Source organism: Natator depressus, chromosome 4 (assembly GCF_965152275.1).
Source record: "Natator depressus isolate rNatDep1 chromosome 4, rNatDep2.hap1, whole genome shotgun sequence".
Lineage (NCBI taxonomy): Eukaryota > Metazoa > Chordata > Testudines > Cheloniidae > Natator > Natator depressus.
In genome coordinates this window covers 85,546,314-85,563,758 of record NC_134237.1, presented here as the reverse complement: position 1 = coordinate 85,563,758, position 17,445 = coordinate 85,546,314, and the positions used below count along the sequence as shown (strand labels likewise).

The 17,445-nt window shown below is 39.4% G+C and overlaps 1 protein-coding gene across 3 annotated transcripts in view; it reads left to right on the top strand.

Moving 5' to 3' along the window:
• TUSC3 (tumor suppressor candidate 3) overlaps positions 1-17,445 on the top strand; it is a 293,191-nt gene that overhangs the window by 250,737 nt on the left and 25,009 nt on the right. For all 3 annotated transcript variants that reach the window (XM_074951349.1, XM_074951348.1, XM_074951347.1), the window contains one exon: positions 16,044-16,118. In XM_074951349.1, coding sequence (XP_074807450.1) covers positions 16,044-16,118 — 75 coding nt within the window. The remainder of the gene's footprint in view (positions 1-16,043; positions 16,119-17,445) is intronic.

Genomic DNA, 17,445 nt, shown 5'->3' with positions numbered 1-17,445 from the left:
TAGTCAGTGCTGATAAAGGATTCAGTATTGTTGCAAAATGTTCTGCATTGGCTAAACAAGGCAAAAAACCTTACGGTCAAAGGCTGCATTTGGATGCACACTTGGCTCCCATTGACTTCAGCAGGACTCGTGCGCACATTTGATGATAAAAAGTGAACATTAATTTATTCATAATGTATTCATTATAGAGATAAAGTTGTACAAATGGGGGCACAGAAAAGGGATAAGGAGATAGACATTGAAGAGAGGTAGAGAGTGTGTGTGTGCTGTAAATCAATATTTTTGTACTGGGGGAAAAAAGAAATTAGTAGAACGATACACCAGTCTGAAAATGAGGAAACGTGTTTGAAAAGTGGGAGATAGTGAGTATAGAATTACAAACCATTAGTCACGACTAGCCTAAGTACCATTCGCTTCAGGCAGTGTGTCTGAGTTTTGTATTTGAAAGTTAAAAAATTACAACTAGTAATAAAATTCTTCAGCTCAGTACTTATGGAACCATAGGAATGACACACAAACATCTCTTTCAGAGGGATGTGTATGTTTATGTGACTTGCATGCTGCAGGGGGAGGAAAGCTGTAGGAGCGAATTACAAAATAGTCTGAGTTAGCAATAATTTCATAGTTGGTATGATAACAAACTACACTAACCAGAAAATGTAAGGGAAGGGTATTGAAATTTATAAGATACTGATTTGTCATTTACAAATCCAGAGGCAATATCAAAATTTAAGGGAGAATTGTTTTAAAAGGTGCATCAAAGAAACTACACTCAGATGAATTTTGGACAATACATATCATAAGTAGTATGACTCCCATCCCATCTAAATCAGTAAAACTGGAATATTTCAAACTGGCTTAAATGTTAGTAAATAAGTGCTTGGATAATTAAAATGTATAACTTCTAAAAGTCAAACAACCAGTATTTTTAATGTTAGTACTTGGCAAGTTCATTTAAAAACACCAAAAGTCTATTCTGCCTTCATTGTTTAGGATCAGTCGGTTTCTGCAATGGTTCAATATTCTGTCAGAATGTAAACTGCGCACTCTGAGAAAAGATTTGGGAATATAGGATAGATTTTTGATGTTTGACTAAAGCTTTTTTCCATGTACCTATGAGACTGGAGAAAAATCTCTCCCATTCTGCTGCTGCCAAAGTATTTTCATTCATCCGAGATTGCATTAATACCTTACCTACATACTTCTTGTGCATGATGTCGGGTAACACTCTGTCCTCAACCTTTTTTCGGGGGTGGAGGGTTTACAGTTTCTGGCTTTTCAAAATTTGTTTTCAGCTTGACTGGCAATTTTCACAAGTGAAAGTGGTCTTGCACAGTCAGCTGAAGGAGTTGTACAGAGGCTGAGATTGTTACATGGAAGAGGATTCAGAGCTGGCAGGGCTGTTTTGAGCTAGAGAGATCAGGTAGGAAAAAGAGTGTTCTCAATCCCGCTGAATAGAAGTGTGGGGGAGTTGTTTCTGAGGGTGGGGGGAGGCATTGAATTGGATGAGGTAAAAGGGCTTTGGGGGGCTCTGAGCCGAGAGGGAACAGGCTAGGATGATGGAATCAACTGCTGCATCCCTCATTCACCAAAGAGTGAATTGGTATGGAACTAGGGGAGAGGCAGTAAAGGAATGAATGACAGAGTAAGAGTTAGACTGGGGAGGGAGAAGCTGGGAATTGAGAAGAGCTGTACAGGGTTACAGAGCGAAGTAGTTTTTACCCACCATGCACTTTACAGTAAAATTATCCTTTTGTTGTTTTTCATTCAGTGCCTCACAGGAATAGATATTGCAGTGAACTACAAAGGGTCATGTATGTTTGTTTATATAAATATTCCAGTGTCACTTTAAAGAGGTAACAGTTGATTTTTCTGGATTGTTAGGTTAAATCTTTCTTATGTCATATAATTAACAGTTCCTTTTGTCTTTTTTCTCTCCAGCATCATTTGAATTTAATTACATTTTTAAGGGAGTATACAATGGACAAAGTTCAAATATTTTTTTTTGTTTTGGTTTTCCTGGTAGCTTTATTAATTACATTTTATTTCATATTTAAATTGAAGTAGCCTGGTTAGGCCCTTATCCAACAAGCTTCTTCATGCTTTCTTCCGTAATAACCTTACACCTGAAATGCTGTTCTTGAACTGATCTGTAAAGTCACTGTCCTTCTCTTCCTTCAAATCCCAACACTACCAGAATGATTAAAAGAGATTGCTGTGTGTAATCTTATTACTGTTACCCATATTTCCCTTCCCCACATTCTCCTTGTTTAATATTCTTAAATTTGAGTGCAAGGTCTTCAGGGCAGGGACTGTGTCCTACTGAATGTTTGTACAGCATGTAGCACAATGGCGCTCTGTTTAAGACCTCTAGGCAGTACTGCAATACAAATAAAAAATAAATGAAAACTCTTTAACTAGGGCCACTGAAATGGAGATTCTCTGACTGCACAGAAAATGGATAAGTCACTCTCAGCAAACTCATGATTACCATATTAATGATTTCATTCAACAGCATTAGTAGTGACATTTTTATAGATTCTTTGTAATTTCTCAAACTAGTTTGGAAGAGTGCATCTAATAACCGCTCTCATAAAAAATTAAAAGGGATAGTTGAGTAACTAATTATTGTGAAACACTGACCTGACTTTTTATATATTTATTATTTGTAATATATTTCCTCCGAATGTCTTGGCTCAGATGTAGCATCTGCTTTTCACTGAGATCCTGCTTTTTCAATTTTCCAGCTGAGTTGACTGAAGCACAAGGAGGTCAAGTGTCTTACCCATAGTCATACAATAAATGAACAGCTCTGCCAGGTTTCTTTTGCCTTTGAACTACATGACCCTAGTGTGGGTTTCCACCATTGTTAACAGCACTGTAGATTATTCCTTGTTAGTGTTGTGCATATCTTTTTTATAAAGAGCGGGTGGGTGGGTGGGTGTATATAAATAACCTTTAACCAATTACAAGGGGGGACTTCAGAATAAAGGGAACCATCATAACACACCCATGTTAAAAGAAATCCAATTTTATCCAGTATTACTGTAATACCAAAAATAAAGCTGAAGAAAACTTTTCATTTAATGGGTTCTGCAAATCTTGCACTAAACCTTCTAAGTCCAAAGAATTGTCTTTCTATATTTTTTACAAGAGGGTCAAATTTTTAATTTGTTCTTTTCCAATTTCTTACTCCAGTCATCATCTGTCTATCCTATCCCTGTGTGCCTGATGTCAGAGACAGTAGCAATAGTATAGCTAGAAAGTTGAAAGTAATAAAATCATGTAAATTCACAATTTTTTTTTAAATTTCTGAGCCTTTTCAAGTGTTTAACAATAAATTCTTCGAGTAGCGCCCCCCCCCATGGGTGCTCCACTTTAGGTGTGCTTGCATCCCTGCATCTAGGATCGGAGATTTCTGCTAGCAGTGCCCGTTGAGTCATACATGTGCTTCTCCCTGTCTCATGTCACAAGCAACAGCTATATAGCGCTGTGTGGTCCAATCACCCTGAGTTCCTTCTCAGCCGCCCTTTGTGTGTGACAGAATCTTTAGCAGAGCCCTTCATAGGAAAGTCTTAGTGCCTTTAGCAGTCTAAGCATTTCCATTTAAAGTATATAGTTGATAGTCATTTCCATTTCTTTAATTTTCATTCCCCTCCTGGAAACTTTTTTTTTCTTTCCTCCCCGTTACTCCTTAGGTTAGAATAGTAATTTTTCTACATTTTTCCCTACATGGAAGTTCCCCTTACGCAGGTTATGCTTGGATCCCCTGGGTTTAAGAGGTGCCTCACCTGCCGTGAGGCCATCCCCATAAGTGACAGTCACTCATGATTCATTTGATGCATGGGAGAGGAGCATGTACCACAGAAGTGCGCCAGTTGCTTCAACTTAAAGGCACAGACCCAAAAACTGTGACCTGAAGTTAAAAATTTTAATGATGGAGAGTGCACTATGGCCAGACTCAAACCCTGGCCCCAGTGCCTCTCCTGGGTAGCGGTCACTGCTGGCACAGTCATCTCCTGCCCTGGACTTGTTGCGTGCTGTAAAATGCCAAAGACTTTTGTAAAGATGTGAAGAAACGGATCCTGAGCTCACCCACCAAGGAGAGAAAAGGGTTCCCCCCAAGGTCTGTAGTTTTCACATCTTTCGCAATGAGTCTTCACTCTGGTGACTGCCCTGGGACCTCCAGTACCAGCACTACTGTACTGATAAGTACAGGGACCCTAAGAGGGCAGGACCACATATGACAGTACTGTCAGACAGTACTGGCAAAGAAAGCCCCAAAGCCTCAAAAATCAGCACCTGCCGCTCTGACTAAACATATGGCACTGAGGGCTTCAGCACCAGTGAAGACTTCAGTGCCAGCTTCTGGCCATTCGGGAGAATGCAGACTGAACTCTGCACAGTCGACACTGACAACATCTGCACTGATTCCTAGACCTTTCACGGCACTAATGCAAGGGCTGCCCATGGTACAGATGATACTGGTACCACAGAAGTTCAGGTTTCTGAGAGACCTGCTAGTCTCTGAAACCCTGGAGTTGCCCCTCCTCCGTACTGAGTTACCAGCAGTACATGCCTTTTCCCCAGATGCAACTGATACTCCGCCACTCCCCATTTACCCCTCCCCCCCACCACTTCTTAAGTGAGGAGAAGGAAGAGGATAAAAAGTCTTACTCAGTTACACCATGCAACCCCCCCCATACCAGGAGCTGCACAACATAAACATTATGCATAGCCTCAGTACCAGGAGACCAGAACAAGCCCAGGACCTTGGTAGGGCACCCATGGATGCCACCCTATGTCTATGCCCCCACACTCACCCTATTGGGATCCTGGGCCGCATACAGGCAGCAGTTTCCCAAACTGCCCATTATTCAGAGGAACTGACAGACTTTTTCAGTCCTACTCTGTAAACAGGCCTCCCAAATCTGAGGTAGAACCTTTTGAGGAGCACGTTGAAGGTCCGGAGGAAGAAGTCACACCACCAACCAACATCTCCACATCCTCACCCGATGAGGCAATCATGCTACCACCACCCAGGTCTGCTGATGACTTTAAACAATTTCAAGATCTGTTTAGAAGAATAAGAGTCTCTACAGATCCCATTGGAGGAAGTGTGAGAACCACAAGCTTCTGGACATATTGCACACGTCCACATTGGGTAAAATCTCATTCCTGGTCAACAAGTCCATATTAGACCCATCCAAGGTGGTCTGGCTGATCCCGGCCTCAATACCTCTGACATGTAAGTGGGCTGATAAGAAGTACTATGTCCCTACAAAAGATATGGACTTTTTTCTCAGACCTTATCCAAAATTCCCTTGTGGTTAATGCAGTAAATGCGAAGGGAAAACAGCATCATTCCAGGACAACCCCATATGATAAGGATTGGAAGAGGCTGGATCTCTTCAGATGTAAGGCATACTAGACAGATAATAGTCATATTACAAGAAGGTCACTTCTTGCATTCTCTACAAAATCTGCTGATACACGTCAACCCCAGTATGCAACTCTTATGTACTGGAAGAACTATTGATAATTGAGGCAGTGATTTTGTGATGTAGATTTATGTCCACTAAGAACTACATGTGAATCCCTAAAACACATTACATGGTCTTCCACCTGTGTAACTCAATTAACTTCAATAGAATTACACAGATTTAAAAATGAGTATGACAAAGTGGAGAAACAGGCTTACTGAACCTGTCAAATTAACTTGATTGTGACCATAACCAGATTTGTCACCCAGGTCTTCTGAGGTTCATGGCTGGTAGTTTGTCTGTGTACAAGGGGTTATCTTCCAGATTTGTAGACTTATGCCACTTCAATTGTCATTTAATACTTCTTAAATGTATTCTATAATTACAAAATCCAATAATAAATACTGTAAGCTAATTGCTCTTCACAATTTATTAGCAATAATCTTTTCAATATTGTGAAACAAACATTGCCCTTTACAAAACCAGTAATGCTGCCTAAAATATTGGAATCTTACATTTGAAGTCATTCTAATATTGGGTTTTGGGGGTTTTTTTAAAAGAAAAAACATATTAAAATAACAGTTAAAAGGTATTTGTTATTACTACAAAAAATCCCACACATACTGAAATAAGAATATTCGCCACAGCAATGTACTGCAAGAACCTCTTTCTTTATTATATACTTATTCAAAATAAAAACCTTTGGTTTTCCAGGTGACTAAAATATTTTAAACAATGAACTTGAATCTCAGAATGTTGTTAACTTTCAGCTACTGATGAAGTGGGTTTTAGCCCAGGAAAGCTTATGCCCAAATAAATTTATTAGTCTCTAAGGTGCCACAAGGACTCCTTGTCGTTTTTGCTGATACAGACTAACACGTCTACCACTCTGACTGCTATGGGTACCCGCATGGCCCCACAGTATGCCAACATTTTTATGGCTGATTTAGAACAACGCTTCCTCAGCTCTCGTCCCCTAACGCCCCTACTTTACTTGCGCTATATTGATGACATCTTCATCATCTGGACCCATGGAAAAGAAGCCCTTGAGGAATTCCACCATGATTTCAACAATTTCCATCCCACCATCAACCTCAGCCTGGTCCAGTCCACACAAGAGATCCACTTCCTGGACACTACAGTGCTAATAAACGATGGTCACATCAACACCACCCTATACCGGAAACCTACTGACCGCTATTCCTACCTACATGCCTCCAGCTTTCACCCTGACCACACCACACGATCCATCGTCTACAGCCAAGCTCTGCGATACAACCGCATTTGCTCCAACCCCTCAGACAGAGACAAACACCTACAAGATCTCTATCAAGCATTCTTACAACTACAATACCCACCTGCGGAAGTGAAGAAACAGATTGATAGAGCCAGAAGAGTTCCCAGAAGTCACCTACTACAGGACAGGCCTAACAAAGAAAATAACAGAACGCCACTAGCCGTCACCTTCAGCCCCCAACTAAAACCCCTCCAACGCATTATTAAGGATCTACAACCTATCCTGAAGGATGACCCAACACTCTCACAAATCTTGGGAGAAAGGCCAGTCCTTGCCTACAGACAGTCCCCCAACCTGAAGCGAATACTCACCAACAACCACATACCACACAACAGAACCACTAACCCAGGAACCTATCCTTGCAACAAAGCCCGTTGCCAACTGTGCCCACATATCTATTCAGGGGACACCATCACAGGGCCTAACAACATCAGCCACACTATCAGAGGCTCGTTCACCTGCACATCCACCAATGTGATATATGCCATCATGTGCCAGCAATGCCCCTCTGCCATGTACATTGGTCAAACTGGACAGTCTCTACGTAAAAGAATAAATGGACACAAATCAGATGTTAAGAATTATAACATTCATAAACCAGTCGGAGAACACTTCAATCTCTCTGGTCACGCAATCACAGACATGAGGGTCGCTATCTTAAAGCAAAAAAACTTCAAATCCAGACTCCAGCGAGAAACTGCTGAATTGGAATTCATTTGTAAATTGGATACTATTAATTTGGGCTTGAATAGAGACTGGGAGTGGCTAAGTCATTATGCAAGGTAGCCTATCTCCCCTTGTTTTTTTTCCTACAACCCCCCCCTCAAGACGTTCTGGTTAAACTTGGATTATTGCTGTGCACATTGTAAGATGAGCTATTGCCAGCAGGAGAGTGAGTTTGTGTGTGTGGTTTTTGGAGGGGGGTGTGTTGGGGGGGGTGTGAGAAAACCTGGATTAGTGCTGGAAATGACCGACCTTGATTATCATGCGCATTATAAAGAGAGGTTTCAAAGAGGGATGGGCTATTACCAGCAGTAGAGTGAGTTTGTATGTGTGTATGTGGGGGGGGAAGGGTGAGAAAACCTGGATTTGTGCTGGAAATGGCCCTACTTGAAGATCACTTTAGATAAGCTGTTACCAGCAGGAGAGTGGGGTGGGAGGAAGTTTTGTTTCATGGTCTCTGTGTGTATATAATGTCTTCTGCAGTTTCCACGATATGCTATGCATCCGATGAAGTGAGCTGTAGCTCACGAAAGCTCATGCTCAAATAAACTGGTTAGTCTCTAAGGTGCCACAAGTACTCCTTTTCTTTTTTCTTTTTACGAATACAGACTAACACGGCTGTTACTCTGAAACCTGAATAAAACCGGGTATTCATGGAGCCATCTAAGCCTGATGATAACTGTTCAGTTGTCTTTCCCAACAAAACTTTGATTATCAAGAAGTATTTGGAGAGACCAGCTATGTTCAAGCAAACTAGTTGCTTGTTTTGTGTAGTTACCCACGTGTTGGTTGATTTAGTTTAAACTAGCCCTAGTGAGTCACTTTGTATGCTCTCTGTTTAGCACTTCCTGTTTCTTGGATGCTGTCACTCAGTATTGTAACCATTTAGTAACACTAAATACATGTAACAGAAGCTTGCAAAGATGCCTGTTTTCACAATTTTCTGAAGAGTGACAAATTCAAGAATAAAAGGAGTACTTGTGGCACCTTAGAGACTAACCAATTTATTTGAGCATAAGCTTTCGTGAGCTACAGCTGATAGTCTCTAAGGTGCCACAAGTACTCCTTTTCTTTTTGCGAATACAGACTAACACGGCTGTTACTCTGAAATTCAAGAATGCCATTTGGTGTAAGTTACCTGTGTGTCCATGTGTCATAAATATAAAGGGAAGGGTAAACCCCTGAAAAATCCTCTCACCTGTAAAGGGTTAAGAAGCTAAAGGTAACCTTGCTGGCACCTGACCAAAATGACCAATGAGGAGACAAGATACTTTCAAAAGCTGGGAGGAGGGAGAAAAACAAAGGGTCTGTGTCTATCTGTATGCTGCTTTTGCCGGGGATAAAACGGGATAGAACAGGAATAGAACAGGAGTGGCGGCCAGTATGTCCCTCGGCCCGCGCCGCTTCCAGCAGCTCCCATTGGCCTGGAGCAGCGAACCGCGGCCACTGGGAGCCGCGATTGGCAGAACCTGCAGACGGGGCAGGTAAACAAACCGACCCGGCCCGCCAGGGGCTTTCCCTGCACAAGCGGCAGAACAAGTTTGGGAACCACTGCTCTGACCCATCCAGTTCTCCTTCTCTTGCGCAGTTTGGGTGAAATTAATGGTTATGGCATTGTCTATTAGAGCATGATGATAGAAACTATCTAAAGCTTATTACTAATAAGGTTAATGGTCTCTGTACACTCTAAGGCATTTGTGGATGCTGTCCCATATTATTTCTATACTCCAGATATTTTTTTACTTGACATCCTTATTTTGGGGTGTCTGTTCAAATACAAACCCTTACTATTTGAATTAATCTTTTTCCCCTGGATTTTGTAGGTGAACCTGCTTATTATTGTTATCCCAATAGAAAGCTATTTCTCCTCCAGTATGAAACTTTTCAGTACCATTTTTCACTGTACTTACTGAACAATGTCTTGTTAGTTGCTGTGAGCAGATTCTATCCACTGGGAAAAATGGGTATCAGGATCTTTAAAAATATGTAAAATTTAAACCATTTTAAATTAGAAATGTATAGAGGAAAAGATTACACTGGATTTTACACCAAAAAATCCCCCAACAAAACAAAACACTATGCAGAGATATATTTATCCAAAACTGTGAAAATTGGAATTTGGAACTATTGCTAGGCATATCAGTCTGTATATTCTAGCAAAAATTAGCTGAATGTTACATTTCTGCAATGCACTGTAAAGAAGATTTAAAAAAACCAAGAAAATCTAAGCAGCTTGTGATGGAAAACTGTCCAAGAGATAGATAAATGACTACAAAAACTTAAATTCTATTGTGTTAGAAGGAAATTATATTGTAGAGAAGTGTTTTCCTAGGTAGAACTGACATTCTCCTTTTGTGGCATATTTTTTTTTTAAAAGCAAGATGACCTAGAAAATAATGTTGGAAATAAGGGCTGAAAATAATGACAGAAGCTAATATTCTGTGTTATGAAGCCAGTGATATCACTGAAACCACAATTCAATATGGTTGAATTTTTCACTCATCGCCGTGGAGTTAAAGTAAATGATGTGCCCAATGCTAAAATGTGATGATGTGAAGCTACTGTCATTGAAGCTAAAAGCCAGCCATGTGAAGCCTAAACTCAACAATATTGACTGCAGCTAAAAAGCAACCGCTGAAGCAAAAAGGTAACAATGCAGGTGAAGCTTAAAAAGCAATGATGTGAGGCTGAAAAAAATCAACAAATAAGGCTGGCTAAAGATCCACAGCAAAAGAACTCTCTTGACATTACCTCACCCAAAGAGCATTCTGCTTTGCACAAAAGTGAGATTCTCCTATCAATAACTGTTCTTCCTAACTGTAGAAAAATGGAATAAAAGTAAAAGGAGACAAGGAAACTGGAACTTCTGTTCCAGAAAGAGTACTTTCTGATGGGCACTGTAATTCTTTTTCAGTTTTTGTTTGTTAGTAGTGACTATGTAAGACTTTGTTTTGTGGTCGGAGGTGGGTGGGCCACACGAAAAAACTACAGTATTTTTTTTGTTTTGGCCATGACTCATTTGTTCATTGGCTGAATCCCCTGGTCCATCTTTCTGGAACCTAGACAGACTCTCCTTGGGGCTCCTGGAAAAAATTGTCCCCCCCTCAGCCCTTTATTTGTTTTTCTGACCAAGCTAAAGTTAAAGATACTAAAAGCACTGCTGGGTCTCTCAGTGTGCGCTGTATCTGGTTAAGCAGGTATCACCCCTTACCAGACCTAATAGTACAAGGACAGAAACACCACCAGTCATCTCATTTGTAAAAAGAAGACTGGAGCAGAAACACCAGTGGCATCTTTGTCTCCAGCCCTTTTTGTTTAATCTTTCTTGGTTCATTCCATACTCTGCTTTAGAAATATGGAGGAACTGGTTAAGAATTTGAAAGTGGAAGGCAACTTGGGTGAAAGTGATCATGAAATGATATAGTTCATGATTCTGAGTAATGGTAGAAGGGAGAACAGCAAAGTAAAGACAATAGATTTCAAGAAGGCAGACTTTAGCAAATTCAGGGAGTTGGTAGGTAAGATCCCATGGGAAACAAGTCTAAGGGGAAAAAAAAATTGAAGACGGCAGTTTTTCAAAGACACACTATTAAGGGCACAAGAGGAAACCATCCCACTGTGTAGGAAAGACAGGAAGTATGTCAAGAGACCACCCTAACTTAACCAGGATATTTTCAATGATCTAAAAATCAAAAAAGAGTCCTACAAAAAGTGGAAACTAGGTTAAATTACAAAGGATGAATATAAACAAATAACGTAAGTATGTAGGGACAAAATTTGAAAGGCCAAGGCACAAAATGAGATCAACCTAGCTAGAGACATAAAGGGTAACAAGAAAACATTCTGCAAATATATTAAAGCAAGAGGAAGACCAAGGACAGGGTAGGGCCGTTACTCAATGAGGGGTGGGAAATAACAAAAAATGTGGAAATGGCAGATGTGCTTAATGACTTCTTTGTTTTGGTTTTCACCAAGAAGGTTGGTAGTGATCGGACATCTGATGTAATGAATGCCAGTGACAATGAGGTAGGATGAGAAGAGGCTAAAATAGGGAAAGAACAAGTTAAAAATTACTTGGAAAAATTAGATGTCTTGAAGTCACCAGGGCCTGATGAAATGCATCCAAGATTACTCAAGGAGCTGACTGAAGAAATATCTGAGCCATTAGCAATTGTCTTTGAAAAGTCAGGGAAGACAGGAGAGATTCCAGAAAACTGGAAAAAGGCAAATATAGTGCCCATCTATTAAAAGGGAAATAAGGACAACCCAGGAATTACAGAGCAGTCAGCCTAACTACTTTACCCAGAAAGATAATGGAGCAAATAATTAAGCAATCTGTTTGCAAACATCTAGAAGATAAGGTGATATGTAACAGTCAGCATAGATTTGTCAAAAACAAATCGTATCAGACCAACCTGATAGCTTTCTTTAACAAGGTAACAAGACTTGTGAATGGGGAGAAGCGGTAGACATGGTATATCTTGATTTTAGTAAAGCTTTTGATATTGTCTCGCATGACCTTCTCATAAATAGACTACGGAAATGCAACCTAGATGGAGCTACTGTAAGGTGGGTGCAAAACTGGTTGGAAAACCATTCCCAGAGAGTAGTTATCCATTGTTCAGAGTCATGCTGGAAGGGCATAACAAGTGGTGTCCCGCAGGGATCAGTTCTGGATCCAGTTCTGTTCAATATCTTCAAATCAATGATTTAGAAAATGGCAATAAATACACTTATAAAGTTTGTGGATGATACCAAGCTGGGAAGGGTTGCAAGTGCAGGATTAAAATTCAAAATGATCTGGACAAACTAGAGAAATGGTCTGAAGTAAACAGGATGAAATTCAATAAGGACAAATGCAAAGTAATCCATTTAGGAAGGAACAATCAGTTGCACTCATACAAAATGGGAAATGACTGTCTAGGAAGGAGTACTGCAGAAAGGGATCTGGTGGTCATAGTAGACCACAAGCTAAATATGAGTCAACAGTGTAATGCTGTTGCAAAAAAAGTGAACACCATTCTGGGATGTATTAGCAGGAGTGTTGTAAGCAAGACTTCAATGAAGCAGGATCAGTCCCAAAATGTGATGGAGAGGAAAATAAACTTCTAACTGTATGGCATATACTGCTTTTAATGCACACACCCTCAGCAAATGGATGAAAGTGAGTAGCAAGTACATGCACAAAACTAGAGCTAAAAGTTGACACTACATCATTTCCAAAGAACTGTTTCAGTATCAGTATAAGAAACCAAAACTTTCAGCAGCTGAAGCACTGGGCCCAACAGACTCAAGGACTAGATCAGAAGAGTTTTATTTTGATGTTCTTTTTTTTTGACATTTTCACATCTGTTCTTTTAAGAAATAGGAAGAAAACCTCATAACGCTGTCTGATAGTAAACAGTAAGGAATTCTGAATAATGGCAGCTACTTATCACACTCCTATTGCAGCCTGTATGGAATGTAAGATTTCACCCTACTTCAGGTTCTTTGCTTGTTTCTTGTGCACAAAGAGGTGAGTTAAGAACAGTCTTATCTGTGAATATCCTTACCTGTCTTATCTTATCTGTGAATATCCTTACTTACCTGTCTTATCTTATCTGTGAATATCCTTACTTTTTCCAGCTTCAGTCAAACCTGGAACATGAATTCAACTTAATTTTTGCTATTTGTATTTAGATAGAGTAATGGTTATTAGATAAGAAGCTAAGCAATAATTCGAGTAGGGTTCACTGTGAAACAGCCCAGATTCTGCACCCTTAGGGAAAGCTTGTTAAGCTGAAATTTGGAAAACTTTGCAGTATTTAATATGTGCAGCTTTTAATACTTTAATACAATTCCTTTATCTACATAATGAGATTATGTGTTGGCAATATTATTTCTTTTCTTAACAGAAATTTAATTCCACTTTACTGATTGTTTCTGAAAGCAGTTGACCACTTCATATGAGCAAACTTAATAGAGAGCTAAGTGAGATGTAGTGTTTTATCCCATCGCTGTATCTCCAAATAGCAATATAGCGTCATCATAATAAAATATGACATGAATTAATCCTGATGGTTTGTTAGAATTTGTTTTTTTCCCCATCAAATGCTATTTGCATTTCTACAATACTTTCTGCTTATTACCACACACACAGTTGAGGCTCGTACAATATTGTTCAGTTCCAACTTCCATTAACCCTTCTTCCATTGTTGATAATTGGAACTTTGCAAAACACTTAAGCATGTGCTTCACTTTAAGCATGTAGACAATCACATGCTTATTCAGTGAAGTACTTAAGAATGTGCTTCAGTCCCTTGAAATAGGGTATTGTAACTAAAACTTCAGACATGGTTTATTTTTGAGAAATAAAACTTAGGCAAGTATGAAGAATACCAGGGTCTGCATTCAATGGAATCAATAGGGCAGTGGCCTTAACCTTTCCAGATTACTGTATCACTTTCAGGAGTCTGATTTGTCTCGCATGCCCCAAGTTTCACCTCCCTTAAAAACTACTTGCTTACAAAATTAGACATAAAAATACAAAAGTATCACAGCACACTATTACTGAAAAATTGCTTACTTTCTCATTTTTACCATCTAATTATAAAATACATTGATTGGAATATATATATATTGTGCTTACATTTCAGTGTGATTCTTGAGCTTGTTTTTCACTAGTGAGCCTTGTCTGAAGTCTGAACCCCAGGCTTCAGGCCTGAACTATGTAACTTAGCTTTGTGGGGCTCCCTGTGGCATGGGGCCACGGGCAGTTGCCTTGCTTGCTACCCTGTAATGTCGGCCCTGCGATCCCCTTAAACCCATCTCAGGACCCCCTAAGGGCTGCAACCTCCATGTTGAGAAACACTGATCTAGATGAGTTGCTACCCCCTGAAAGACCTCTGCATACCACCAGAGGTGCATATACTTCTGGTTGAGACCCACTGCAGTAAGGGATAGATGGCTCCGGGGAGCCTTTTAGAGCTCTTTATGGTATGTTATCAGATACAGGTGATGTTCATAGATGTGGCATGTTTGAAATGTCTGCTGTACATTTATCCCATAAGTCTGTAGCAATTTCTCCTCTCTTTAATTTTATAGTTGGTCTGTCTTCTCCCACACCTAAACCTGGAATAGTAACACTAATAAAATTATTTTTTTACAAACTGTATTAGAGAGTTACATTTTGTTTTATATTCTGTTTCTTGCTCATTAGAGAAGTAAGTATCTTTTAACATTGGGTTGCCCCTCCAGACACATGTAAGTAAGTCATGCTTTTTGCTATCCAAATCAGTATAGTAACTTCAGAGGTGATGGCAAGCTCCTCGCTGTCATTCCCAGGAACATAGTACCAGCACAAGAGGTTATTTTGAAAAGTGAGTGGATAGAATTGCAAAACACTGATATTCTAATGAAGTCCTCTGTAGAAGTGATCTCTTCAATAAGAGGTACTTGTGGAAGCAATTATAGAGCACCAAGACAAGCCAGGGCTCAGAGGAGAGGAGAGCTGGAGATGGATGGAGGCGTGTTATGCTTCTATGTGGGCAACAGATGTTAAAATACTCTCAACTGTATTTGGAATAAAAACATAAACGAGATTGTAACATAATAATATACTGTTGAAGTAAGTTAACCAAAGCTTTTTACAGCAAAAATAGTATTGGCCAAAAAATATCTTTAGGTACATAGTGTACCAGTGACTTTCTTATTTCTTTAAATGGCTGATTACAAATACAACTTCCAGAATGTATTGTGCACTCCATCTTTCAATATAGCATTCATGCATGCCTCCTGTTCAGAACAGATGTTAAGTACAGTAGTAACTTCCTTTTCATTGATAGTTTCAAACAATTAAGTGAATGGCTGAGGATCATGCTAAATTAGTTAAATTGTTTTATCGTTATGCACTTGTTTGCACTTGTAAAGCTTGTAATTAGACAATAAAAATGCAAGTGGCAAAAAACTTTCTTGACTGAGATTTTTCTAAGATGAACAAAATATTAACCAGTATTTCAGCATAGAGATCCTGTACCTCTGAAAGCACTGAAGAGGGTGTGCTGCATGCAGTCAACTGCTTCAGTTTGTATCAATTAATCAATGAATTAACAGAATTATATGTATGTGCACTGCATGTGTTTTCTGCCAGTATTCATTCTGCACTGGCAAAATTACTTTGCTTTCTCGATTTCACATAGTTTGGCTTATGTTTTTTTTATAATTACATAAATACAAAACATCATTGCTCCAACCTGATCCCTTTTAAATCTTTCAAATCTTATTTCTGTTCTAAAATGTTTTATGAGTTTTATGTAAAGCTACATGTTGCTAACTTTAATAACACACAAAGTAGATTACTAAATGCAGTTTACAGAATGGAAATTATCACTACATCTAAATATTTGTCTCCCTACAGTTTTGCATAAATTTGCAATCTATTTATGGAATAGAGCATTTTTGATATTTTTGGTTTATATAAAATGAAAACCTTAGTTTACAGATGCGCTATGGATTTCTGAGGCATCCATATTTCTGCTGTTTCCTTAACAACAACTGTATAGATGCTGCTATCACCATGGGAATGGTTCTTCTGAATGAAGCTGCTACTTCCAAAGGGGATGTTGGAAAAAGGAGAAGTAAGTCATTTAGTATAATTTGTAGGATCTCTGAATTTTACTTATTGTAGGCATTTTGCGAAAACAGAAAGGTTAGAATTGCCATGCAGGTTAAAGTTTTCAAAAGTGCCTAAGGCCTGGTCTGCACGCAGTTTTTGTACTAGTATAACTATTTCAGTTAGTGGTGTGATTTATTTTAGAAAATAATACAAGTCCGACTCCTACTATGGACACATTTATAGCAGCATAAATGTACTTTATACCCATATAGCTTAGGCCTTATGATCTTCCCATATGGAAATACCTATGCCAGTATAAAACATTTTTACACTTATATACTTATATAATTGCATCCACACTACGTGAGTTGCACTGCTCTAAGTATAAGGGTATAGTTAAAGCAGTGACATTTTTGTGTATAGACAAGTCGTAAGTGACTTAGGAGCCAAAGGGTAACATTTTCAAAAGCACCTAATTAATATAGGAGCCTAAGTCCTATTGCATGTCACTGAAACTTAAGGTAGCAGTTGCAAAAGCACCTAAGTCCTGTTTTCAAAAATGATTTAGGCATTTAGAATCTTGAGTCCCCATTTACTTTCATTGGAACATAGGAATTTTATACTGGATCAGACTCATCTAGTTCAGTATAATAACCTGTCTCCAACATTGGCCAGTACCAGATGTTTCAGTGCTTTGCGGTAGGCAGATGTGGGATAATCTTCCAAAATAGTTCTCATCCTAATCGCTTATGATTACAGACTGTTTAAGACCTGAAGCCTAAGATTTAGCATCCCTTCAAAAATGTACAGTCATTAATGATGATTACTCTGGTGGTGGTTTGAGTGATAGTCCATATAATTCCACAGCTGATGATGAGTGCACATCCAGTGCAGATGCATCAGAGAACTTTCTAGTTAGCTGTGACTGGGGACAGAGCATGCATCCTTTGCTTCCTCATGCATTCAATGAGCGTATAAAGGGTAGAGCTGCCTCACACTCAGTTCCTTCTTACTGCCATGATGTATGTCACAGCAGGTCCTTTCAGAGTTACTTATCTCTTTAGCTAGTTAGTCTTCAGGACCAATGGGACCACAGGTCATCATAGGACTGGTACCACCTTCAGTTCTGCATGGCAGACCATGAGTCCCTGGGCTTCAAGCACTGCCTCATTTGCAAGGCCATCATGCCTCTCAATGATGTGTCTACTTTGCCTTGGTGAGGGGCATATTCTGGGTATATGTTTGATCTGCAAGTTATTTCTCAAAATGGAACCAGTGTTTGAGGGAGTCTTGCTTGAGGGCATCCCTTATGGAGAAGTCCATGTGACTGAATTCAGACTCCAGTTCCC